General features: G+C 38.6%; 1 protein-coding gene across 4 annotated transcripts in view; it reads right to left on the reverse strand.

Annotated features, from left to right (window-relative positions):
• Positions 1–27,164, reverse strand: part of GALNT13 (polypeptide N-acetylgalactosaminyltransferase 13) — a 540,793-nt gene that overhangs the window by 184,703 nt on the left and 328,926 nt on the right. For all 4 annotated transcript variants that reach the window (XM_075529413.1, XM_075529412.1, XM_075529411.1 and 1 more), the window contains one exon: positions 12,809–12,989. In XM_075529413.1, coding sequence (XP_075385528.1) covers positions 12,809–12,989 — 181 coding nt within the window. The remainder of the gene's footprint in view (positions 1–12,808; positions 12,990–27,164) is intronic.

The following is a 27,164-nucleotide window of genomic DNA, read 5'->3' on the forward strand; positions in this document are numbered from 1 at the left end:
TGTCAGCTCATGAACAACCTTTCTCCCACCAGATCCACAGAAAAGTAAAAAAGAACCACGATGTATCCAGCCCACTTGAAATAGAATATAGAGCACATTTATTAAAAAAAACAATAACTAGATCAAGGGGTATGACAGTTTATAGTGTTATTTTCCATATAAGTTGCTGCTGAGTGCCCTCTAACTCATGGGGGCCCCGAGCATGTGGTGTGGAGTGGCACTCCATCCGGTTTTGATGCCATTTCCCTTTGAAAGTCAATTGCCAGGCTTGCCATGGCATCATCAATCTTTAAGGTAGAAATCCGGGCTTAATCCTTTGCATCACTCAGGGATACTAAGACATAGCACAGTAAATACAGTCTATAAATACTGCGAAGGGACTCCAGTTGATAATAATGTGTTTCTTTATGAAACTAAATTACATCAACTAATTGTAGAATGGCTAACCAGAGAGTAGGACTCCACAGAGATCTACTCCGGTTTTTGAAGTCAATAGTTTAACACCTTTCAATAAATACTATTTATGTCATCTGTTCTTTAAGTTTTATAGACCAAAAATACAATGCATGATATTTTGAAAGAATTACTCTAGAAATAGAAGAAAGAACTAGGAGGCAAGGGGAATTTACAGAGGTCTAAGTACAGACATGTACATATGTAAATATATTTATATATGATGATGGGGAAATAGATCTGTGTATATTTATAGTTCTATTATTAAGAAAGCAGATGGACATTGGGACTCTACTCAAGTACTCTCTCAATACAAGAACACTTTGCTCTATTAAACTGGCATTCCATGATGCTCACCTTCCCCACATGATCACCAAAGACAAAGCGGGTGCATAAGCAAATGTGATGAGGAGAGCTGATGGTGCCCAACTATCAAAAGATATAGCATCTGGGGTCTTAAAGGTTTGAAGGTAGACAGACGGATATCTAGCTGAGAAGCAACAAAGCCCACATGGAAGAAACACACCAGCCTGTGTGATCATGAGGCATTTATAGGATCAGGTATTGAGCATTAAAGAACTAAAAGCATATCACTGTGAGTGAGGCGGGAGCAGAGTGGATACCCAAAGCCCATCTGTAGACATCTGGACATCCCCTTACAGAAGGGTCACGGGGAGGAGACGAGCCACTCAGAGTGCAGGGTAGCAACGATGAAACATACAAATTTCCTCTAGTTCTCTAATGCTTCCTCCTCCCCACCCCCACTATCATGTTCCCAATTTTACCTTACAAACTGGCTGGACAAAAGGATGTACATTGTTACAGATAAGACCTGGAAACACAGGGAATACACGACAAATGGACCCCCTCAGGACCAATAGTGAGAGTGGCAATATCGGGAGGGTAGAGGGAAGGTGGGGACAAAGGGGAAACCAATTACAAGGATCTACATATAAAACCTCCTTGGGGGGATGGACAACAGAAAAGTGGGCGAAGGAAGACATCGGATAGTGTAAGACATGACAAAATCATAATAATTTACAAATTATCCAGGGTTCGTGATGGGGGGGGGATGAAGAGCTGATATCAAGGGCTCAAGTAGAAGGAAAATGGATATATATATGGATTATGGTCGGAGTTGTGCAAGCCCCCAATCAAATGATAAAAAAAGAGAGAATTATTCTAACAGGAACCCATGCTATCATTGTAATAGATTGAATTTAATATAAAATAAAATGTGGGAAACAAAACAGTAGATGCTATAACTAATACTTTTATTTATGCTTCATGGAAGTATAATATTTTCCTCACGAGAGTCATCTTACTCTGTCATAAAAATAATACTGTCCATGTAGATTTTTGGCTTCAAAAGTAAAAACTAACTTCAAAATTTTACTCAACAGAAGTTTTAATCATTCATCCAATATTTCCTTGGCCCCTAAAAAGTGTTAGGCATTTTGTCAAGTTTGAGAGAAAATGTTTTTACCAAATCTAAGTTAAAATATTCAGACAATTAACTATTTTATTTCCAAATTTAAATTATTTTCTGAGTTAATACACATCAAAATTTTATTCTAGAGAAAATATTTGTAATGGATATAATGGATAAAATATGAATTGTTAGAAAACATAAAGAACTATGAAATTACAAAAGAGAAACAGAAAAGCAAAGCAGCGGCAAAACAAAAAGTGAATATGAATGAAAAGATGACTTTGATGATGATTTCTAATTTCTTTAAATTAGAAATCCAAGGGTCAACAACAAATTGTCAGATGTCTGATTCTAGTAGCACTTATGGTAAAGAAAAACATAAACTTACAATCAGACTTCAGAGAGTTGGTGAACATGGAATTAAAAGATAAGAGTACTTTCCTATTAACTTTCGAGGGCCCCTTTCATAAGCTCCTTGGTGGTGCAGTCATTAAGCACAGGATAGCTAACCAAAAGGCCAGCGATTCAAACGCAGCAATTGCTCCACAGGATGTAGCAGTCGGTTTCAGTAAAGATTTCAGGTTGGGAAACTATGGGGCTTCTTTTCTGTGCTGTAGGCTACTATGAAACAGAATAGACTCAACACACACACACACCACAAATACTCACACACCTCTCTATGGATACAAAAAATATAAAAGAAGTGACAACTAAAGTGATGATAGTCTATAGAAAGAATCACAGCCAGAATGCCCTTTAGAATGGGAGAAGATGGGGAGAGTTTGTCTCATGTACTTTGAACATGTCCTAATGAGGAACTAGTCCCTGGAGAAAGATTTCAGGATTAGTAAAGCAAAGCAACAGTGACACAAACAACAAGACCCTTAATTAAGCAGGTCAGCACAGTGGCTGCAACACTGAATCCAAACAGCAACTGTGAAGTGCAGGTCAAGGTAGTGCTTTGCTCTGTTTTACTTGGAAATATAACTTGTTGGCAGCTAACAAATATAACGTGTTTAATTATTTAATGCAGCAGTTCTCAACCTGGGTGTTGTGAGCCCTTTGGCGGTTGAACAACCCTTTCACAAGGGTTGCCTGATTCATAACAGTAGCAAAATTATAATTATAAACTAGCGATGAAAATATTTTTATGGTAGGAGGGGGGTCACCACCACACTAGGAACTGTATTAAAGGGTCTTGGCATTAGGAAGGTTGAAAACCAGTGGCTTAATGTATAAGATATTATACTTCTATAGTAGAATGGCAAAATCCTGTCTAAGGTGTGTACAGATCACTAGAAAATATATTAATAAGTTAAAGAAGAAAATAAACACTTTCTATTAACCACCCTGTTTCTTTATATATGTGTGAGTTATTCTAGGTAGACTAGAGAAACAAGTCCATAAAAACTCATATGTGTATAAGAGAGAGTTTTATATAAAGGGTAATTGTACATTAAGAAAGCATCATGACCCAGTCTAGTTCAAGCCCATAAATCCAATATTAGCCAATGTGTCTAATACCAATCTATAAAGTCCACTTCAGACTCACAAAACACATGTAATGACACTGAGTTCAGGATGATCACAGGCCAATGGGTGGACAGTCTTTGGATCCAAAGGAGTAAGCATATCGCACTGGCAGGGGTCTCCATGTAGCTTCTCTGGCTTCAGAGGTCTGGTTGCATCGGGGTAGGTCCATGTGGCTTCTCCAGCTCAGAGCACTAGAGTAGTTCCATCAGTCTTGTCAGGTGCAGTGTTTCCCAGAGAGAGAGCAGAGAGAGAGGTGTCTCTTGCCTCCCAGGAGGAAATACTGGATATCCCAGAATTTTCAGAAGGTCATGCCCACACAGAGGCCTCACTGGTTATGACCAGATTGACAGACTAGACTCCACCCATTCAGTCTGAATCCTCTCAAGTCCTAAATTGACACTAGATTATGTAACTACCACAATATGCAAATGTATAGGGCAATGCGTTAAATAATACTATCCAACTATTAATGGTGCATTATTTTGGGACAGGGAAGCAGTGGTAGTGAATGGTACTTCTAGATGTTATCATCTTGACATATAAAAAATAACCAACAATTTAAAAAACATATTTGTGCTAAAAAGGCAAAAATGTAAAAACCATCATCATCGCAACAAATAGAGTTTCCTTGTATAAAGCTGAAGGAAAGAAAGTGGCTGGCGTGCGGGGTGTGAAGCCCGAAACTGTAGGGGGAAAGTCTGGAGAGGTAGGCAAGAACTGGATAAGGCCGAGCCCTTTCCGACATCTGGACTTCCAACTCTTTGTGGCCCTTAAGATGTTGGTGGGTTGAACACAAACTGAATACGGACCATGTGACTAACTGTCCCCATGGAGAACTGCCTCCTCTGTCATACGATCCGAAGAGCATTGCTACTATTACTGAGCACTTGATGCAAAGATTGTATTTTAATCATTTTATTGGGGGCTGGGGGCTCGTACAACTCTTATCACAATTCATCCATCCATCCATCCATTGTGTCAAGCACATTTGTATACCTGTTGCCATCATTCTCACAACATTTGCTTTCTACTTGAACCCTTGGTATCCACTCTTCGTTTTCCCCTCCCTCCCTGCTCCCTACTCACTCATGAACCCTTGATAATTTATAAATTATTATTTTGTCATGTCTCACACTGTCCGATGTCTCCCTTCACCCACTTTTCTGTTGTCCATCCCCAGGGAGGAGGTTATATGTAGATCCTTGTAATCGGTTCCCCTTTTATACCCCACTTTCTCTCCACCCTCCAGATATCACCACTCTCAGCATTGGCCCTGAAGGGATCATCTGTCCTGGATTCCCTGTGTTCCAGGTTCCTATCTGTACCAGTGTGCATTTTCTGGTTCAGCCAGATTTGTAAGGTAGAATTGAGATCATGATAGTCAGGGCAGGAGGATGCATTTAGGAACTAGAGGAAATTTTTATCTTTAATCATTGCTACACTGCACCCTGACTGGCTCATCTCCTCCCTAAGGGGATGTCCAGTTACCTCCAGATGGGTCTTGGGTCCCGAATCTGTACTCCCCCTTATTCACAATGATTTGATTTTTTGTTCCTTGATGCCTGATCCCTTCGACACCTTGTGATCACACAGGCTGCTGTATTTCTTCTATGTGGGTGAGGCAAAGATTTTAAAGAACAATCTTGATGGTAGGCAGGGAAATCCAGAACTGAATGTCAAATTCTCATGAAACTCAACTGCTCTGTAACCAAGGAGGCTTGATGAACCCTTGAAACTGCTGCATTAAACCTTAAACCAAATACATCCACTAATTTTCTCCTTTTATTTTTAAAATTTGAGGATAGTGAAACTTCATCTCACTTCCTTTTTTAACAGTAGTTTGGCACTTCATCCACATATCATAAAATTCAATGGTTAATTCTAAAAGATGAGTTGTCTGAGCATCACCACAATCAATTTTAGAACATTTTCTTTTTCCTTTTAATCATTGTTTTTCCTGTAATTTTTTGTTCAATTTTGGCAAAAATATACCAAACAAAATATTCTCCAATTTAACAACTTCTACATGTACAGTTCAGTGCCATTGGTCACACTCTTCATGTTGTATAAGCATTATTGAGACCCCTTCCAAATTATTCCACGATCATTAGCATAAACCCAATACTTCCTTAGCAAAAGCTTCCTCCTTCACCCGTGGTAAGTATAGGTCGTTTGGTTTCATATCTTTGTTTTTGTTTGTTCCCATTACTTTTTTGATATAATATTCACATGCCAGAATTAGCTTTTAAAAAAACGTGTACATATATCATCCCAATTAGTTGCAAATCTTCCTCCCTGCTCCAGCATTCATTGTTTGCCCCCCAGTTTCCCTCACTCTCCCCACTTCCCTACACCCCCACCACACCCCATCTCATAAACCACTGCATCAGTTATTGTCTCTACGCTTCCCCTCCTTCTGGGCTTCATAAGTTCGGGAATCAAAAGAAACAATAAAAAAACAGAAAGAAGAAAATAACAACAAAACTAAATCATAGCTTGGCTTAACTAGTAAAAAAAAATGTCTGCCTTGAGCAGTACGTTCTTCTGAGATCTATCTGTATGAGTTAAATTGAAAACAGCACTTTGACAGATCAGATAGGAACCTTAGGGAACAGCAAGTATGTTAATAGGGGAGAATCAACTTAGAAGAGGAGGCCAAGAACGACAGCATCCCTCAAAGAATGGAACCAGCGTCACTGAACTGCATATGTGGAAACTTGAACTGGTATCTCTGTGTGTGTGATATTCTCAGCAACAAATATATTTATTTACTTATGTGTTTGTTTGTTTGTTTAAGAAAAGGCAAATTAGAGGAGTACCAGGGCAGTACCAAAGTTTAAATGTTTGACCCCTAACCAAAATGTTGGATATTCAAGTTTCTCCTGAAATTCCTCTAAGAAAGACTTGAGGATCTAGTAGAGTCCAAGGGAACACAGGTCTACAGATAAATGCTTATGATTAGAAGAAAGAAACCCTAAGGGCAACAGGCTCCTTTACATGAACGAGCAAATCAGATGGAAGTTGCCTTTGGTTAAGTGGGAGTGTTGTCAAGAGTAGGTTCCTTTGGTTAGCAAGTGGATTTGTAAGAGGTGAGGATTAATGGTTCCTTGGGGATATGATTGGGGGAGGAATGGGGAGCTTATGAGGATGGGTATACGAGTGAACAAAATTTTCTAAAGCTGATTGCGGTGATGATGATACAACTCTTCTTGATGTGAGTGAACTACTGGATTGCATGATATATGAATTATATGCTAACAAATCTGTTTGGAAAAAAATAGGATGGGGAGTGGGCAAGATCTGCGGAAGGAGATCCATCAAGATAGTCAGAAGCTTCCGTGTAGGAAGCTTTAAGTGTAGGCAAAGTTTAAGTGTCGGAATGAGGAAATGGGGTGTGAGGACTCTTGACAGCGAAGTGTGCAGGAGGGAGGAAGGATCAAGAAGATGAAGCAGCCACGGAGCGCCTTACAGTTAGCTCCTAACCTTTGGTGCCTGGTGATTAGGTGCTCAACACTTATTTTCGTTTAAGCCGATTAAATGTGACCATGAAGACAGTGTTCTCTTTAAGAGCCAAGGAAAGACGTTCTAGCTCTCTGCTTACAGAGTAAAGTGGAGACTTAATAAATGCTTACCAAATGAAGCAAAATGCAAACTGTTTTCAGGATTATAAAATGCAAATTAACAACATATCAGGGAAAAGGCTAATTATAAAAATTTACCTAATTCTTAAAGATTTATAGAATTGAAATGTGTTTTTGATTGATCGTAGCTAGAAAAAGTAGTAGTTTACCTGCTGTACTAAAACATCTAATATAGCTCTTCCATTAATTATTAAAACATTAGTATTTCAACAGGAAACACAATAAGGGGCATCTATGTCATCTGAAAGTGGCATATTAAAGTGATTTGGATTTTTTTTCTTCATGATACGATATTCACTTGATGCTTTCTGGTCTGATGCTGAAAAAAAAGAATAATAATTCTACAAACATTGATACAGATGTACTTTACCTTTACAAGTGCGGCACTTTCCTTGTAGATAAATTCATATTAATTCAAACAAAACTGATATCCCTAAATTATTATAAAAATAAAATCTGTATGCTGAAATTTTTGCTAGAACATAAAAATCCATGTTTACAAAATCAGCTTGTATGAATTTGAACTGAACTGTAATGATTTTTAGAATAAATTATCTTCTACACTCCAAAGGCTGGTGGTTAACTATTGTATCTTTTTAAAAATCGCCATGTTGATGCATACTTGTATTTTATAGATAACTACAGACAAGAATATGTCTTTTACTTTACTAATCATGCAAAAGTGATACTTAAAAGCAGCTGTCTTTGAGAAACTGATTATCCTGAGGCATTTCAAAAGATCAACAAACAGGAGATTTAATTTCAAAATAGAGTTTGTACATAACCGGAAGACAGATCAAAACACTCCAATAGCAGAAAGGAAAAATAAGCTGTTTACTCCTTTACATATAAAAACCTTTAATAGCATGGTTTGAGAATCTTGAAATTCTATTTGTTTCTGTACCAAAAAGGGCACAACCTGCCTATTAAGCAAACAAAGAACTAAGAATTAAAGAAGAGCTGCTTCTCGCCATATCAATCCAAACATACGGAGAAATCAATGTCCCTAAAGAAGGAAAATCACTATGTACAGACACCCAGCATTTCTAATGCATGGTCGGTGTTAGGACTGTACCCTGCCTATATTAAGGTTTTGAAGCGTCTGACCAGTGGCCGACAAGGGGACATGTGTTGCCATTTCTAATGGGTGCTCCTTGAGGCGTGGCTTCTGCTTACTTCGTTTCCTTGCAGAGGATTTGCTACGACAGTCAGATTGGCTTCAGCTGAAACAGCCCAGTTATGAGTGAAAACTGCTGTGGGCTTTGAGAGTCTAGGGCCTTTAAAAATCGATGATGCATTAGTATTTACCTCCTTAAGAAGAAAGCCAGAAACGAAACTAAATCAGTGTTTAAAATCTACACGACTTCAATATACCACTACTCTTCATCCATAAGCTCAGTTAAGGACATAATTAGACAATGTCAATTTTATCAATATTGTCGTAGCTAATGATCTTTTAAAGACCAAGACAGTTCAGACATAAAATGAGTATCAGGGTCAGGGGGGCAGTATAAAGCTAATTCTTCTGTATTGATTTTTTACAGTCTTATTTTAGCTTTAAATTAATGGACATCATATGGGAAAAAATAAAAACTACTCTGTGTCAAAACAATTTAAAGCAGTATGCTGCTTCATTAGAGAATATTATCATCGTGTCTGTAAGCTTTTCCACTGGCTTTGGATAGTGAGATTTTATCCCAGTGTGCACTTTGACAATGGTGGAATCCAGCCGACGGAAAGCACAGAAAAATGTGATTTCAGATATATGAAAAGCATCCTTTCCCCCTCCCAAATCAGTGGGTCCTGAAGCAAGGACTGGAGTAGAGATGGAACAAAATCTCCCCATTCAATGCTGGGAAGAGATTCTTTGGTACAAACCAAATATCCATGAGGAATTGAAAATAAAGGATGAGACAACAGTAGCTTCCTTAAAATTGTATTTATTCTTTATTCATTCTAATTATTCAACTGTTTTTTAAATCAAGGACTGTGACAGGAATGTTCCTAGCCAATAGAAATACAAGTTCATGGATTACTTTGGATATAGAGACTGTAAAGCAAACATGTAAACAGCCCAGCAAGTGGCTGATGTGTTAGCCATGCTATCAACGCTGGAAGATGTATCATTTCCAGAGAAAAAGGCAGAGCGGAAGCATCCCTGAGGTGACCCAAGAAAGCAGGCAGGAAGGTTTGGGCATTTTCCCCCCATCATTTTATTGGGAGCTCTTACAGCTCTTATAACAATCCATATGTCAATTGCATCAAGCACATTGGTACATATGTTGCCATCATCATCTTCTAAACATTTTATTTCTGTTTGAGCCCTTGGTATTAGCTCCTCTTCCTTCCCTCCTTCCCCCACCCCTCCCACCCTCGTGAACCCTTGATCAATTATTATTATTTTCATATCTTACACCAACCACTGTCCCCCTTTGCCCAGGCTTCTGTTGTTCTTCCCCATTGGGGTGGGTGGGTGGTGGTGGTGGTTATATATTGAGCATTGTGATCAGTTCCCCCTTTCCCACTCCTTTCCCCCCTCCTTCCCCCTACCCTCTTGGTATTGCTACTCCTATTTCTGCTCCTGAAAGTTTTATCTGTCCTGGATTCCATGTGGCAAGCACTCTTGTCTGTCACAGTATACATGCTCTGGTCTAAGCGGATTTGTAAAGTCGAGCTGGGGTCATGATATGGGGGGTGAGGAAGCCTCGAGGAACCGAGGAATACTGTGCATTTCATTGGTGCTATACTGCACCCTGGCTGACTCATCCCTTCAGGCAGGAAGTATTTTTTAGATCATATTGGAAGGGAGAAAAATCGATGTCTGAATCTAGTCATAAAAGCTCAGAACTTACATATTGATATTAAAAAACTGCTAAATGGAAAATAAGATTCAATACTAAAATAGTACTTGTGTAACGAATAGAGGTCTTCTCCCAAGACGTGCTGAATACGGTAACAGAAGTACAGAGGCACTTCTAAAGAGAACAATTTCCTTAGTCAAATTATAAAAGTGTTCTGGGAAATGAAGTAAGTTTTGGATAAATGTGTGTATAGGTATATTATAGGGAACAATATAAGCAGGAGTGCCTGTTAGCCCCTCATACACATATACACATATACAGCTTTTTCTCTAGACAAACTCACCTATTCCTCAAGGATAAAAAAATAATATAAAATCAACAATTTTAAAGAATAGCAACAAATCTATATTTTGATTTTAGGAGAAATAGAAACTGTCAACACATATAGACTAAAAAATGAATAAAAGTTGCCTGCTCACAAAATGCTGGACACCATATAAATAACAGAGTCTTGCCTTAACAGCAACACACATCATCTGTTGGGGATGACTTGAAGGCTGCCCAGGGCTAGAATGGTTTTCAGAAATCCAGCTCCAGGTTTCAATTTAATCCCATTATTTCGTTTCCACTGAGAAGCAATTTATTGCTTCATGGTTTTGGTTGTCCTCCTCCCCCACATGCACCGTGGGAGGCAGACCGCGTGCTTGTCAACGCGGCTGTCTCAGACATACATAAGTGGAACTGCCCTTAGGAAGTCCTCAGATCCGAGCACCATATGCCCTAAATGCCCTTTCCCTGCTTTCCAAAGGACCTTTCCAGATTCAAATGTGTCCTTTTCATAAGAACAATAAGCTTCCAAATGATATTTATTGTAATAGGGAAACTATAGCTTACAGGATATACAAACAACCCTGCTGAGCAACATGAAGTCATTAGTTCCAGAGAGCAGGCTTTCTTGCTCATCCTTTAAATGCGAAAACTTGTCATTTCATTGCCGTTTGGGAATTGCTTCTCCCATTTATCTGCTTTTTTCACTCAGGAAAAAATTATACAAAAGACGACCACACGACTTTAAGAGAATAATGTTCATTAGGGATGAGTATAAAATACCTGTGTGGCAGTGACCCTGGGCGTTACTGATATTTCTGAGAGTGAGTTGCATGTAATCTCACATAACACACTTCTTTCTCCTATTATCCCTTTATTCATATTTGAGCGTCTACATTTCTACAAGCATTTGATGTGAATTTAAAAAGCACCAAGAAACGAAAAATGAGAAAGGTTACATAAATGTCACTGCCTTGCTGAAATTTTACATGATCTTGCTGAACTCAACTCTGCGAACATCTGGACTGGGAGCTACAGCCCAGAGTAGCACATGTATGCATGAGACGCTCTTCCTGGCAATAGTGACCTGACATAGAAGAGGCTGAAGAACGTCTGAAAAACAATCCTCCAGTCACCCATTTGCATATACATTACCCTTATTTTTCTTCTCTATGTAGCAATAGTGGTTCTTAATAAGAAAAAAGTTTTTTCTGCTCATCTTCTGGTCACACTCTTCACTAGAAGTGGTGTTTTAATAGGCTCATGTACATTCTGGACACAGAGCATGCCAATTAGACCTCAATTTGTTTCTCCCAAGCAATGTAGATTATTCCATAGAAAGATGCTATGGTCATGTTAATCTGATGGATTACATAATAATGACCGTCATGGCCACCGAGAGCTGTAGAACACCAACATAGAGCATTTCGGTGATGCTATAAATAAACTTGCATCCCTATTAGGTAACTTATTCTTTAGTTTTTCTTCCTAGGTTTTGGGCTCTTCATGGTAGTCCTGTGAGTTTTTATCAGTATATTCTCAAACTGTTTTATTTTCTTTCTTAATGCTTCGCATAATTAAAAATAATATAGATATTGGGGAAATTATAGAAAGTTATGAAAAGACTGAATTAACTTACAATGTTATGCCACATTATCATAGTAGTGAACATTTATCAAAGTGCCTCACGGGCTTATTTTATTTCTGCTAATGATTTAGAAAAAAACATTTTTAACCCATATTTCTTGAGAAAATAGAGAAAATAATAGGAATATGAATGAAATTATTCATAATCCCACCAACTAATACCCTATTTTTGCTTAACTGTCTTTAGTCTTTTCTGTGACTAGTGTAGGATACTACCTCCTAGTCCTGCATTGTTTCAAGGAGCACCGGTGGTGGAATGGCTTAGGTGATTGGCTGCTACCCAAAGGGCCAACTCTTCAAAGCCCCCAAAAGCGCCACATGAGAAGGATGTATTGGTGGGCTCCCAGATCACCTTGGACACCCTACAGCCAGCTCCACCCCCACCTAATTTATATTTACAATAAAATAGTGGTTAAAAAGACGAAGAAAAATCCAATGTGGCAGTTCTACTCTACTCTCTACTCTAATAGGCCACTAGGAAGGCAATGAGTGCATTATGGTGCCTCTCAAATTTATTCAAAAGCAATTTACTATGTCATTAAATACAGTTCAAGTGCACATTTTTAACAGTGGCATAATGGCCGTCCAACATAAACTCTTTTACTCATTTCCTCTTTCAGATCCTAGGAGAGTAAGACTGTATAAAGCAACCCTGTTAAACCTGACAGATATTTCCTTAATAGAGTGATAAATGTGCATTAAATTCAGATCTCTCTGCATGGTTTGCACTGTTTCCTGACATGATGCTTGTTCTGGAAACAAAACAAAGAATACGTATTTGAGACCAGTGCAGTCTTTCCCGCCTAGGCACACGATGCACAGAGCTAACAGACTGGTCTTTTAGTATAACTTTACCAAGTGTGCTTTTAGAAAATAATAGTATGGCCATAAACAATAGTTTACTTTAACAATAATGAAGTAGTAGCAACAACGAAACACATTCAGCACAAGAAAGGAATGTCAGAATTGCTTACCTGGGGAAATAATATAGAAGAAATCTTTAAATTCATCCATCCAGACTTCTGCCAGTCTCCGGTTGTTTTTGTTTATGACATGACCAGTCCCACCAGGGAAAGTGTAGGGGGTTGCCTTCCGAAAAACGTGGCCCACGTGGGAGCAGGTCACAATCTCCAAGGAGCCGCCACACTGCCAAATCTGCGGAAAGGAGATGATTTTTAAATCTCAATCATTATAAATAACGTCGGAAGCAATGGAGACTCACTATGACCACATCTTACATATTCCATGTTTCAATTTCAAGAAAATATAGAATGGACGTAAAACTTGGAACTAACCTTTGGCAAGGATTCTAATTTTGAACAACTGGATCTACGTAAATATTTGTAGCACTAGAAACATGGAAGTAAGATAGAATTATTGTCTTTGGATTATCTACTTTCCATTAGTTAAGGTATTTGTTGTTTCATAGACATTGGGTATATGAAATGTACTATGAATGAATAAATGCGTAAGTATGTGATATCCTGCACTTGATTTGGAGAAAAATCGGTTTACTGCACTCTATCTGGCTGGACTCCTAAATGACCTTGCATTTAAAGCTGTTTATACCCTTTGCAATATAGGTGTTGGGTACATCATTATTGTTTATTAAACTGTGCTTGAACTTATTAACATCTACTTACATCTATGTGTCTTTCAAAATCACTTCAAGATTACTTCCTTTTGAAAACTCTGTGGGAAGATTTAGTATTGTGTGTCTTTTGTATTTTAGAAATGCATTTACTGGAGAAATTTATTATAAGTAATTGTTTGATTCTACCATCTCGCTGTTAAAAATATGAGTTCTTTGAGGACAGAAACTGTGTCTTATATTTCGTGGAATACAGTTGAAACAAGGTATTGTACAAAAAATGATGAAGCACTTACTTCTACAAAATGCTTTATCATTTTGTAATTACATAAATTGTAATTAAAGGCCAAAAGCCATACCAATACATGGATGAGTCAAAAAGCACTGCTCTTAGTGATCTAGTTCATGCATACACAGATTTATTTTAAACATAATGTGTTTAAATAGCTTTATGATTAGTGTCTGGTGGCAAAAATGTTCTCTCAGTAACTTATGTTTCTCTCTTTCACTTTTAAAAAATAGTTTTATTGGCATATGCTTTACATATCATATAATATAATCATTCAATCATATTATGAATATTTGTACACTCATGATCACATTCATTTTCAGAGCATTTTCTTCCAATGCTCATGGTTGTTAGCACCCCATTTCCACCCATTCATCCCAGGCCAGACCCCTAAGCAATCACCAACCCAGTTGCTGTCATTATAAAACAAAAACTCACTGCCATCAAGACGATGCCAACTCATAGTGACCCTATAGGACAGGATAAAACGACCCCTGTGAGTTTCCAAGACTGTACCTCTTTATGGGAGAAGAATGTTCTGTCTTTCTCCCTCAGAGGGAAAGGTGGTTTCAAACTGCTGACCTTGAAGTTAGCAGATCAACGAGTAACCAATACTCCACCAAGGTTCCGCTGTCAACAGGGCTACAGATCTGCCTCTCCTGGATTTCATATTCCTAAGGTCATATATTTTAACATAACTCTACCTGCCACAATTGACTTTACAGTGCTTGCTGTCTGACAGCAAGCCCATTCACTCCACTCTACTAAACTCAGAGTATTTGCTAAAGGCTTAATCTTGGTAAAGACTCTGTAAATGGATTTTGAGCTTCCATTGTCATTCATTCTTCTACAAACCAGATAAGCTCTGATACCACTCCCTCCTTTGTATTTGTCTTTTATCATTCAAAGTCCTTGGATCACATGGGCGAGTATGCTTCTTTCATGTACATTTTATTGATGCCTCACTGAGATGGCTGCTTGTTTTGATACATGCCTGTAAGACCCCACCTACTAGTCATCTTATGTCTCCAGAAAAAAATGATACTTTTTGTGTCATTAAAAACATTTTAGAGGTCAAGTTTATTATTAAATTTTTAACAAAACTGAACAGGACATATTCCCAAGTCATTGAAGCATTGCAATAAGTTTAAGGGCATGTTGCCACCCATGAAACAATTTTGGAAGGGTCAAGTGTGTTAAAGAAGGTCAGAAAGACCTCAAATATGAGCCAAGAGAGGAAAGATGGTCATCACAGCTGAAGTCCAAAGACTTGGAGAAGAGGAGCAGATTACCGTTGATGTGACAGCTACTGAGATTGGGATCTCACGGGAGTTGGCATTTTCAATTTTAAGAGCACATTTTAGTCTCAGCAAGCTTTTGGCTCAATATGTGCCAAAATTGTTACATGAAAGTTGGCAAACTCAAAGAGCTGATATTTCCCATCAGTCTGTTAGGGACTATTAAAGGTAACGGAGAAGACTTTGTGGAATGACTTGATACAATTCTTGAATCTACCAATATGATACTATGAACAAGGCTCAGTACAAACAATGGTTTCCAAGGGGATTTTCTCCACAAGTTACATTCAATACAGAGATGCCAGCTCAGGTAATGATGAGAAGTTTTTGGTTTTGTTTTTGATACAAAAAGGATAACCTTAACTTATTTTCTCTAAACACACAATATGATCACTGAGTTTTCTTAGGAAGAAGTTTTAAGAAGATTGGCAATAGTATTGGGAAGAAAGAAATCAGAAATCTGTGCCAAGGAATTCTTTTCACAGTGCATCACGGGAAGCCAGGGCCGTCCAGGGATTTCACTGGGAAGCCATATGCCATCCATTCAAACCACATCGAAGTCCTAATCTTGTCCACGCATACTTCTTTTCTTCCTCCAATTCTAAGAACACTTCAAATAAACCCAATGACTTGAGTCCCTCAAGAATGCTGGGATTTCGGTTTGGTTGTGGTATAGCTAAGGGTGCAGAATTATTTGGGGGTAAGGTTAGAGAGAAGAAAACACCACTGGCAGAAGTGGATATTTTCAGACAAAAAAATAGCTTCATATTTTGATACTTTCCTTTAGCAAGGTTTGTATCATTTTGTAGTAATGTGTTACTTTTGATGTCAGGTGCCATTGAGTAAGTTCCTACACAAAGCAACTCTACGCACAGCAGAACAAAACATTCCCTGTCCTGTGTCATCTGCATCATTGCGGTTACGTTTGGGGGCCATTGTTGAAGGTACTGTTTCCATCCGTATTCCTCTTTTTCACTGCTTCTCTGCTTTAATAGAACACACTGTTCTTTTTCCGGGACCGGTCTCTCCTGACAACATATCCAAAACATGTGAGCCCATGTCTCGACATGCCTGCTTCATAGAAACGTTCTGATTGTACTTCCTCCAATAGAGATTTTTTTTATCTTTGGGTAATCCGTGCTATTTTATACATGTTACTACATGTAAATGGTATTTGTTTCAAATAATGTAACATTATTTATATAATAAATAGACTACAGTTTTCTTCTTCCACGTAGTAAAATTGACTTCAATATAAAATTTGTAGGACTTGGTCTTATATGGTACCTAACACTGTTTTTATTTGCTGCATCTGATAGAGTAAGACAGTTTTTGCTCTTGTCTTGTTTTAAAAAAAATTTTTATCCAACTGACTCCTCAAGGGATATTCAACTTAGGAAATTTTGTTATTGGACTTACATAGCAGTAACAAAGATCTATTTTTAACAGAGGGCGGGAGATGCCAAATAGCCAGTGATAGTTAATAACATGGCTTGTGTCTTTCGAGTGGAATCAAGTCTTTCTCCTTTTCTAAATTTGTAAACAGTCTAACATTAGCAGAATGAGTTCCAACCCAATACTGAAATGATAAAGAATTCATAAAAAAAAGAATGAAATTTATTTTCCTTCTGAGCGCAGAAGACACTGCACTTTTAAGTAGTCCAGTTCTTTAATGGACTAGAAACTTCCTTTCCTTTCCAGAATGAAATCTAATAATTCTTATAATTTCACACAATTTTCTTGGCTACTAAAATCAGGGGAATTGATTTTTCTTTATAAAGATGGCATGCTAGTTTAGAGCAGAGTTGGCAAACTGGCTTGCAAGCCATATGTGGCTTTTTTGATATTTACATGTGGCTCTGGCATAAAATAGAAAATTGAAAAAATTTAAAGGATAATATTCAAATAATGGTGATTCCATTCATTTTCAAAAATATATTTATAGCTCTTGAATAATTTTTAACTCATTGTGAGGGACAGAATTGGCTCTCCCATTTCAAAAGTTTGCCAACGCCTGGCCTAGACTCTATCCCTATGTTTTCCTAATGGTTTCACTAGTTTGCCTATTCTCTAGCTTTTTCAAAAACTAGCAATCCTTGTCCTCACTACTATATTGGAACTTAGTTCAAATCTTATCCTTTATGATTTTTGTTCAAAAATATATAAACAAAAAGTTTAAAAGGCACAATAAAATATAATTCTATTTTACAGTTAAAGTGTAAATCCTATCTATTATATTATCTATTTTTATGTAAAATATCATCAACTATATACACCTATTCCTCACTTAAGAGGCCTGGTAGTGCTTTACAGTTAAAAAGTGTCACTGAATCAGTGGATCAAGCCCATCAGATGCTCTGAGGAAGAAGGAGACTATCTGCTCCCATACGGATTTACAGCCTTGGAATTGGATGTAGGGTCGCCATGCTTTGGAATGGACTCAGTGGCAGTAGGTTTAGTTTTGGTTGCTTTACTCCATATTTAACACTTCTTTTGTTAATTGGCATTTCACATTTCTAATAATAGTAAGAAAATCCACATTCCATCTGTGTTAGTTAGTCATGATCTCCTTGCCTCCACCTCTGGTGCTTCTGGTTTTCCCTTGCTGCTTCATGCATTAAACAGAGTTCTCAATGGGCTACTCTGGTATCTCTTCTTCCAATTGTCCTGGGATTTGTCTTTGCTTCCAAGATCACTCTTATACAGGCAAATGAATGGTTCTGAAGTGTGGTTTTTGTGTTCTGAACACCATATCTCCAAGAAAACAATGGGTATGACCTGGTTCACACCTCCACTAAATCAGAAATTAATTCCACTTTAAACCTGTGCACTAATATATCCGAGAGCTTCCATCAAAATGGGATTATAGCCCATAGCATAGAGCCCAGAATTACACTATAAACATTAGAAAGTATGACTACAAGGGCATTAATTGATCAATTCTCACAAGACTAATGACTTCTCCATTGAAAACATTCTCTAACAACATAAATGGCAACCATACATGAAAAAAACAGAGATCTTTGTACTTTTGTGCTTTGTACTTTTCTACAGTTATGACCTTTGTCTTCTTGAACTGCAGTTTGAAATTTTCTGTTCAGCTCTTTTTTTGAGCCCTGTTGGTGGAGTGGATTACATGTTGAGCTCCTAAGCACAAGGTCAGCAGTTCAGAACCAGCCACTCTAGTGAAGAACGATGACACTCTGCTCCTGTAAAGAATATAGCTTCAGAAAGCCAAGGAGCTCATCCTACTTGGTTAGAAAGTGTTGCCATGAATCAGAATGGACTCACAGGAAGAATTTGAGGTTTGAATTGTGATGCATGGAGACCTAACCAAATACACCACACGGGATTCATATGAGTACATCTGAAAGAAGAGATGGTAGCGAGTCCGTGAACTGCAATATTGAAAGATTTTATGAAAAAATATTGAATGAAACACTGAAAGAAAAAGGAAAACTACACACATAGAGTCCTCATAGCAACGACAACAAAATTTATGGACAACCATTTCAAGAAAGATCATATGATCAAAAATCAATCGCATTGAAGGTATTTACAAAAAACAAGGAATACTGAGTGAAAAGCGTCAACAATCAATCCAGTACGCAACACAGCTACTTATCTATGCTAAGGAATGTGGACGACAACTACCTGACATATTGACAGGAAGAGATCCAATTTTCAACTATTCCAAAGAAAGGCGACACACTCATAACAAGGATATTATAAAATAATATCACTAATAGCATACATTATTGTGCTCAGATGAAACCTGTACATAAAACAAGAAGCCCTCTTTTGAACAGAACAAAGGTGTGAGACTGCCTTAAATTCAGAAACTGCATGTCAAGGTTGAGTCATTTCACATTACTTACACAATCTGTATATTTAGCAAATCGGCCAAGAGGCTGTCTATACGAAGAACACTGCATCTGAGATATGCAAATGAACAGCCTACTGAAAGCTGAGATGCCTTGGGGCACTTACTGCTGAAGGTCAAAGAATACAGAGTTCAATACAGACCACAGTTCAGTGTGAAGAAAACAAAACCAAAAAAATCCTCACGTGGACCTATGAGAAAAGATTGACGTTGCCATCAATGTCAGTTTAGCTGGCTCTGCAATCTAGGCTACTGGAAGCAGCAATCAAGAAATTAAATGACACATTGCATTTGACAAGTCTACGGCAGAGACCACTTTTAAGATTTAAAGAGGAAATATTTCACTGAGATCATGCAGGTGAGACAGACCCGAGTTATGGTCCTTCCATTCACCTCTTTATGCATGGACACTGGACAATGAGTCAGCAATACTGGAGAAGAATTGACACCTGAAAAGAACTGTGATGTTGGCAATGAATACTGAACCAACCATAACTCCTAGAACAAACAAGTCTGTCTTGGAAGAAATACAGAGTTCTTAAACTTGAGGATGGGGTGACATCATGTTAACTACTTTGGACATATTATCAGGAAGAACCTGATCTTGGGAAGGGCATCATATTTGGTAAAATAGAGAGTCAGTAAAACCAACCTGTGTGATCATGAGGTATCAATAGGATCAGGTATCTGGTATCAAAAGATCCCAAAGAAACAATTATATCGATGTGAATGAGGGGTGTTGGAGTGGAGACCCAAAGTCCATTGGTATACAATTTGACATCCCCCCACAGGAAGGTTATAAAGAACAGACAACTCAACCAGGGTACAAGATAGCACCAATGAAGCCACCTCATTCCTTTAGTTCCTGAATGGTTCCTCCTCGCTACTACCATGACCCACTTCTACCTAACAAATGTGGCTAGAACAGTGTACAAACACTTGTACAAATAATTGCTCTCGACACATGGAATTGGGACAGATAACAGTTAGTGGGAATAGCAATATCACGAGGGTAGGGAGCTAGTGGTGGGGGTGAGGAGGATGGAAAGGGGAAAGCCCTCACCAGATTGGATATATAGCCAACCCCTCCAGAAAGATGAATAACAGAAATGTGGGTGAAAGAAGACAACGGGCAGTGTAAGTCACAAAATAATAGCTATAATACATAATTGAGCAAGGATTCATGTGGTAAGAGGTTGGGGGAGGGAGGGGGAAAAGAGGACTTGATATGCAGGGCTCAAGTAGAAAGAAAATGTTTTGGAAATGTTTATGCAACATATGTACAAGTGTGCTTAATAAAATTGAATGACAGATTAATTTATTTAAAAAAATCCTTTGACTAGTTCTACTCTGTAACACATTGGAGCACCATGTGTCAAAATTAACTCCATGACAGGAGGGCTGGTGTTTTAGTTGCACACTAATAAAACTGTATGCATCAAACATTATACCTAACACTTCATAAAGGATAAACCAAAAGGAAACCTGAATAATATTTAGCATGTTTTATTGCTACAACACAGGGAAATCAACTTCTGTATACAACAAATGAATTTTTTAATGTATCGAAGTCAGGAAAAGGTGCCTTTTATTGTAATAGCAGTGTCTCAGAGTTTAAGTACAGCATGGAAAGTTTAAAAGAACGGTCAAGTAAAAGACTACATTTGGCTTTCTGAAATTATTTTAAAATGCTTGGGCAAACACGGTAAACCGAATAAAACATGGTACCTCGTCCGTATGAACACATGATATCCAAACTGACTTTGCTTCATCAAATAGGTCTGCTTTTTATTTTCTAGGCTTCCCATACACTACTATTCACATCTCATTCTCAAAGAAAGGCTACTAGGCATAAAACAGAACCCGTCCTTTTATCCGCAGAGGACTGAAGCTGGGTGTTTGCCTTCATCCCCAGATATTTTTAGGAGAGCATTTTCGATGATGGAGAAGGTTGTTAATCATACTGTAAAGTGCTCATTGTTCATTTGGTTATCTATTTAATTTTCTTTCCGTAGCTAGGACACAATGACCTAACAGACCCTGTCCTTTTTATGTATTTTGCTACCTATATTGGAAACATTTTAATTAAAGTTCAAAACCTCATCAGTTCCAACTTTTTCATCTCAGTACTAGTGATACTGTTGCTTTTCATTGTATGGTGTTTGTTCCAAATTAAGGCAGCAGATTGTTTTTAAATGAATCTTTATTCCCTTCCTCATATACACACTATCCCTGGCATAACGTCCTTTGAAATATGCCTCCAAATCAGCAACAATAACAATTCACCATGGAGAGCACATAGACAAACGGTTATGAGTACAGGCTCTAGTAACAGAGATTACATCCCGACTGGGCATCTCTAACGGGGGCTTCAGGTATCTCTGCTCACTAGGCTTCCATTTCTAGGTCATTGTGAGACTAGGATAAAATGTCACACAGCACTCTGAGGATTGAGGCTCACTAATGTCAGACAAGATATGATCTTCGAATAACTAAATTTTGATTATGCCAGCTTTTGTTAATTTATGTTTTCAATCCATTCTTATAACATTTAATATCAACCTCTATAGGACACCACTTAGATCTAAATGTTATACTTTGCTATCTGGCTAAATGTCTATACATGCATACACACAAACACACACACACCTGGGCTACAGGGAGTTCATGGAAAATTCTGAATTACCTTTTTTTTAAGGTATAACATTTTTCTGTGAACTTTGGAATCCCTGTGTGTACATATATATGTATACATTTGCATGCATACTTTATGCTATAATTAATTTCATATGTATCTATAGTATGAAAGAACTATAAAAAGTTCATGGAAAAATTTATTATCTACTATTTCTAATATCTGTTGACTTTTTAAAGACCCTGTTTATATAAGATTATATATGTACATATGCATATATATATTAGTCCTTCATACACATTAACATTATCTCCCCTCCCATTTTCTCACTAAAAATTAACATTTTTCCTTTTTAAAAATTAGAGTGTAATTGATATACTATTAAAAATTCAAATATACTACTTAATCAGTGTTTGCACCCGTGAAAAATACGTTTAAATCACAATAGTGCTCAATGATCTACAGAGTTCAATGCCTTTGGATAGTCAATAGTACACAAGTAAACACCTTTCTGCTATTCTCTGCTTTCAGATGAGGTCTGTCTGACATCAGCAATGATGTCCTTTGTTCCATGTCCTCTGCTGAAACTGGTCTGGACCTCTGGCAGCTCCTTGTCAATGTACTGCTGCTATCTTTCTTGAAGGATCTTCAGCAAACTTTTATTTGCATGTGATATCAATGATATTGTTCCATCATTTGTGAATTTCTGATGGATCACCTTTTTGTAGAATGGGTACAAATATACATCTCTTCTAGTCAGTTGGCCAGGTAACCAGCCACCTTCCAAATTTCCTGGTATAGACGAGTAAGTTTTCCCAGTCTTTCATCATGATAAACAAAGAAAAGTTTGAAGTTGTCAGGATTTCATTTTTCTTGAATTCACAATCTGCTCATGGAAGCAGATGTCAAGAAAACCAACAACACATTGCATCGGGTAAATCTGCTAAACAAGACTTCAAAGTGTTGAAGAGCAAAGATCTGAGGACTAAAGCATGTGAAAGTTGGACATGGAATAAGGAAGACAAAAGAAGAGTGTGCACAATTGTATTATAGTGCTGGTGAAGAGGAGGGAGGCAATCTGGACGGCCAAAAGGAAAAATACATCTATCTTGGAAGAAGTATAGCCAGAATGCTCCTTAGAAGCCAGGATGGTGAGAGTTCATCTCAAATACTGTAGACATGCTAGCGGGAGAGACCAGCTCTGGAAAAGGAGAACGTCAGCACGAGGAGGAAGTCTCTCGACAAGAGGGATTTACATGGCGGCTGCATGGATGGACTCAAACGTCACTATGATTAGGAGGATAGTACCAGGCCAGTTAGTTTCAAGGTCACGAGAGGTGAAGCCAACTCAATAGTACGTAACAGCAATGACATGCAATGCATGTTATTTATTGATTACTCTACTAGAATCAGCATAGAAAATCATAGGGGCATTTTCTGCAATGTTTTAAAAATATGTCTGGTGGGGTGGAATTTCTTCATATGGTTCTTTTACCAAAATCTCTGTAACACCCATCAAATGACTGGCACTATGCAAACAGGGCATGTGTGACGCTAAAAGAGGGGGTCTGTCAGTTGTTATTAACAGCCTTCCTGGCTGTAAGGATTGGTCAATTTCTACTACTGCCCACCCGGGACCAGGATGTAAGTCTGAGCCATCTTTGAAGCAGAAGTCAAGAAAAAAAACCAGACGACCTTGGAAGAGCACTTCAAGAACTCTGTGTGAAGTGGCAGAGGACACAGAGACCAGAATGTGTCAGAGACCATGAAGTGGAGCCTCAGAGGCGCAGTGCCAAGATTATAGGGTACCTTCTTCTCATCTGGGCCAAGACGATGGAATTGTGGGGCTGATTGACAAGCTGAATGGCTCTTGCTGGGTCATGGAAGCAAAACCCATGGAACCACATGGCTGAGAGATTAAGGACCAGAGAGAGACTTGGTTGCTATGTGGTTAAGAGATTAATGCCCCAAAAAGTGATGTGGCTACTGGTCAAGGAGACCAGTGACCATATCCTACTGTTTACTGGTCTTGACTTGTAGTCACCTATTGATTTCAGTATTAATCCCCTTTAGTTGCAAGTATTATCTGTGAGTTCTATGTGGCCATTGCAATAAATTATGAAACACAGCATAGTTGTAGAAGGGTGTAGAAAGAATGACAGGTGTCCAAATTCATAGAGAAGGATAGAACATGGAGGCAGGATTAACCACTGCCTCATGGCAATGGAAAAGCCATAAAAAAATCATATATTGCCTTCTATTGCCATTTCTTCCAATGGAAAATGACAACTGAAATGGACATGCCTGGCAGCTTGTGGCAGGTGGGAAGCCAGAGGAGGTCAGATATGGCTCTCCATTGTGGTTTATTGTAATAGAAAACAACATGGGAGGTGGGTATACCTGACTTCTTTTGGCATCCCCATTGCCAAGAGGCAGGATTCAGACATGTCGTCAGGCTCCATCCTTCGCTATTATTCTGACAATACCCACTCCTCCTCCCATGCCATTCTATATCTATGCGCTGCTCGTCATTTGTTGCAATCGTCCACCAAACTCACAGACAATAATCACAATTAAGAAAGGTTATTAGAGAAGTAAAAAAATCAAAACCAAACTCACTGCCATCTAGTTGACGCTGACTCATAACAACCTCATAGGACAGAGGAGAATGGCCCTGTGAGCTTCTTAGTCTACAATTACTGAGGGAATAGACAGCCCCATGTCTCCCCCACTGAGTGGCTGGTGCTTTTACACTCTGGACCTTGCTGATCACAGGCCATCTTATAAGGAGGACACCACCAGGGTGCCTAAGGAAGTCAATAGTTCACCACAAATCAGGATCAGCCAACAGTAAGGATACAATTATTGGTGTCCTCAGCCAGTAGATAAAGCTCTCTTTCTAGGTCACAGCTCCTCAGCCACCTGGTGGCAAAGTCTCTCTCCAGTTATTAATCACTCAGCCATGTGGCTCCTTTCCCTTATCCTCCATGGGCCAGGAAAGCAGTCCACCTGTCACTTGATCCCACCATCCCACAGCTTCAGAGTAGATGAAGAGAAGGTACCCCATAGTCTTGGCACTGCTCCCATGAGTCTGTGGTTTCTGACACATCTGGTCTCAGTGGTCTTTCAAGGTCCGGGTTTCTCTCTTCTCTTCTGCCTCAAAGATGGCCCAGCCTTACTGTGATAGGGGTTTGGGCATGGAACAAAGCTTGACCAATGCCGTCTATTAGTGTTAGACCTGCCTGATTTGTATAGTCCCACCCAATCACTCCTGGAAAATGGAATAAGGAACTAAAGCGATCACTTTCTTAGTCCTTCAAAGGAATGACAAATGTCCTCTTGCTGACCCAGTTTCTGAAATATTTCATTCTCTGCCATTGTTTTTCACAAACAATATTTTCCACATTTCTACTCTCTACTATGCTGATACCCTGTTTCCTTGAAAATAAGATAGTGTCTTATTAATTTTTGCTACCAAAGATGTGCTAGGTCTTATTTTCAGGGGATGTCCTACTTTTCCATGAAGAAGAATATGGTACACATTTATTGTTTATTGTTTTATTAAAAGAGACCTCGCATTTCCTATCTGCTCCAGCTGCGCTGTGGCCAACAGTGAGTTGCGTGGCCGCCGCTACTGTCCAGAATTCAGAGTTACAGTAGCTTCGGGGGGGGGGGCTTATTTTCGGGAAAGTCTTATTTTTGGGGGGATGGCTTATATTTCAGCAAGAGGCAACACTGTAAATAGGTCTCATTTTCAGGGGATGTTTTTCTTTCAGGGAAACAGGGTATGTAAAAAGGTTGAAAAATATTTTTTTTTTCAGTTAAAGCAAACTCTAAAAGACTCTCTTGAGATCCTCAAGAACTGTGAGTCTTGAAGAGTGAGTATAGGTAAGCACAAGACGTGTGAAAGTCATTATTCAGGAGTGGCACACACTGGGTTCAGTAGGCATTTCAAGCTATTTATGACATGATATTTGCTAGTTATTCCTCATAGACACGCTTACTTGGGGGAACACCTTCTTCAATCTAATTGTTTCATATGCCTCTTGGCTTAGTTTTACTATATAATGCAATTGAAGAGACTCATCAGATCTGTAAAAGTCTCTAGAGCAGAACCAAGGTAATCAAAATATGTCAAAATGAAGATTCATATACGGCAAGCTGCTATGCCCTGAAGTCACTTGCGTTGCTAGTGGCCAGAGACAGGCTTAGCAATTTACTTGAAGTTTTAATGTTTTTTGAAAACCGAATTATTATTTGCATGGAAAAGAGAAGATTGCATCAGATTTGAAATTGGAAAGTAGCATTTTGGTGTTGTCACCAAGTGATTATAGAATTTAGAGCAAGTCACTCGATCATCAGAGTTGTGAAAAGAAACTAACATATAATAAGAGAAGTGAGTTTGATGATGGCTGAGTTTCTTCTATGCTCAGAAGTAGCCTTCAGAATTATCACACATTATGGCGTCTGTATTTCCCGTGGTCACGAGAGTTCTCATCAGCCACCATTCCACGTCTTACTGGGACTGCTTATCACATTTTCAATCCCTTTAAAACTTCAGATGAACACGAAGTACTGATTGGCAAATATATTTTATTTTCCTTAAATGGCATGTTGGAATGCCACAGACAAGAAATGAAAGTGAGCATAAAGCAGCCTCGTGGCTCTGGAAGCTCCTGGGTAATGTACAAGGAAGGCCTGCAGGAGAACATTACCATGTAGCTCTTCGTATTTACACACACACAATTATTTTTATTAGTATAAATTTCCCATGAATAATTCATGGAAACAAAAAATAATATGTAGTACAGTGATTTTTCCTGTCAATAATTTTGTGTGAAAATCTTAGAATTATGTCCAAAGCACTGAAGCAGAATACTTACTAAGACAAAAGAAAAATTATTGGAATTTTGGCTTTCCTTGGTTGTACAATTAACCCTTCAAGTTTGAATATAAAACATTCATAATTATTTGAGAAGAGAATTGGGTGGCTGTGACATTTGGGTCAGACACTGGGCATTTTTTATTGGTGTCCGATGCCCGATGGTCTGACCGCCTGTCAGCTATCAGTAACATCTGCTGCTTCTAGTCACAGAACATGTCAGGACAGCTGTGAGGCTGCCCTGGAATGCATGCCAGAACAGTCCCCTCTGCATATTAGCAGCCACCTGGGTACTCAGCTGCACTGTGTGCCTACATCCCCTGACTCTTTTTCAGATGCCAAGAATATTTCAAAAGAGCTTAGATGAGGAAAGAAATCTGGTCTGACCAATACTCAGTGTCTCCATCTGTAACTTGTCCACCTCACCCGGTCATAGCCATAGCATATGTTTAAATGAGTCTTACTACACGCAGTTCCTGGTTATGAACGAGATCTGTATGTTTTCGAGTCAAATTGTTAAGTGCATGGGATCAAGGACATATGGGGTTTACTTAGCTTTACTTTTGTGCAGGAAGCTGGGGAGAGAGAGTCCGCCTGCCTCTGTGAAGATGTACAGCCTGGGGAAGTCTGCCGGTGTGAGGTGCCGCTGAGAGAGTACGGAATCACAGCCACCCGACATGCAACAGAATGACCTCTCACCCAATCCTGGTCCATCCTCACACATGTTCTTCTGTTGAGCCCTTGGGAGTCTA

Source organism: Tenrec ecaudatus, chromosome 13 (assembly GCF_050624435.1).
Source record: "Tenrec ecaudatus isolate mTenEca1 chromosome 13, mTenEca1.hap1, whole genome shotgun sequence".
Classification (NCBI taxonomy): Eukaryota; Metazoa; Chordata; class Mammalia; order Afrosoricida; family Tenrecidae; genus Tenrec; species Tenrec ecaudatus.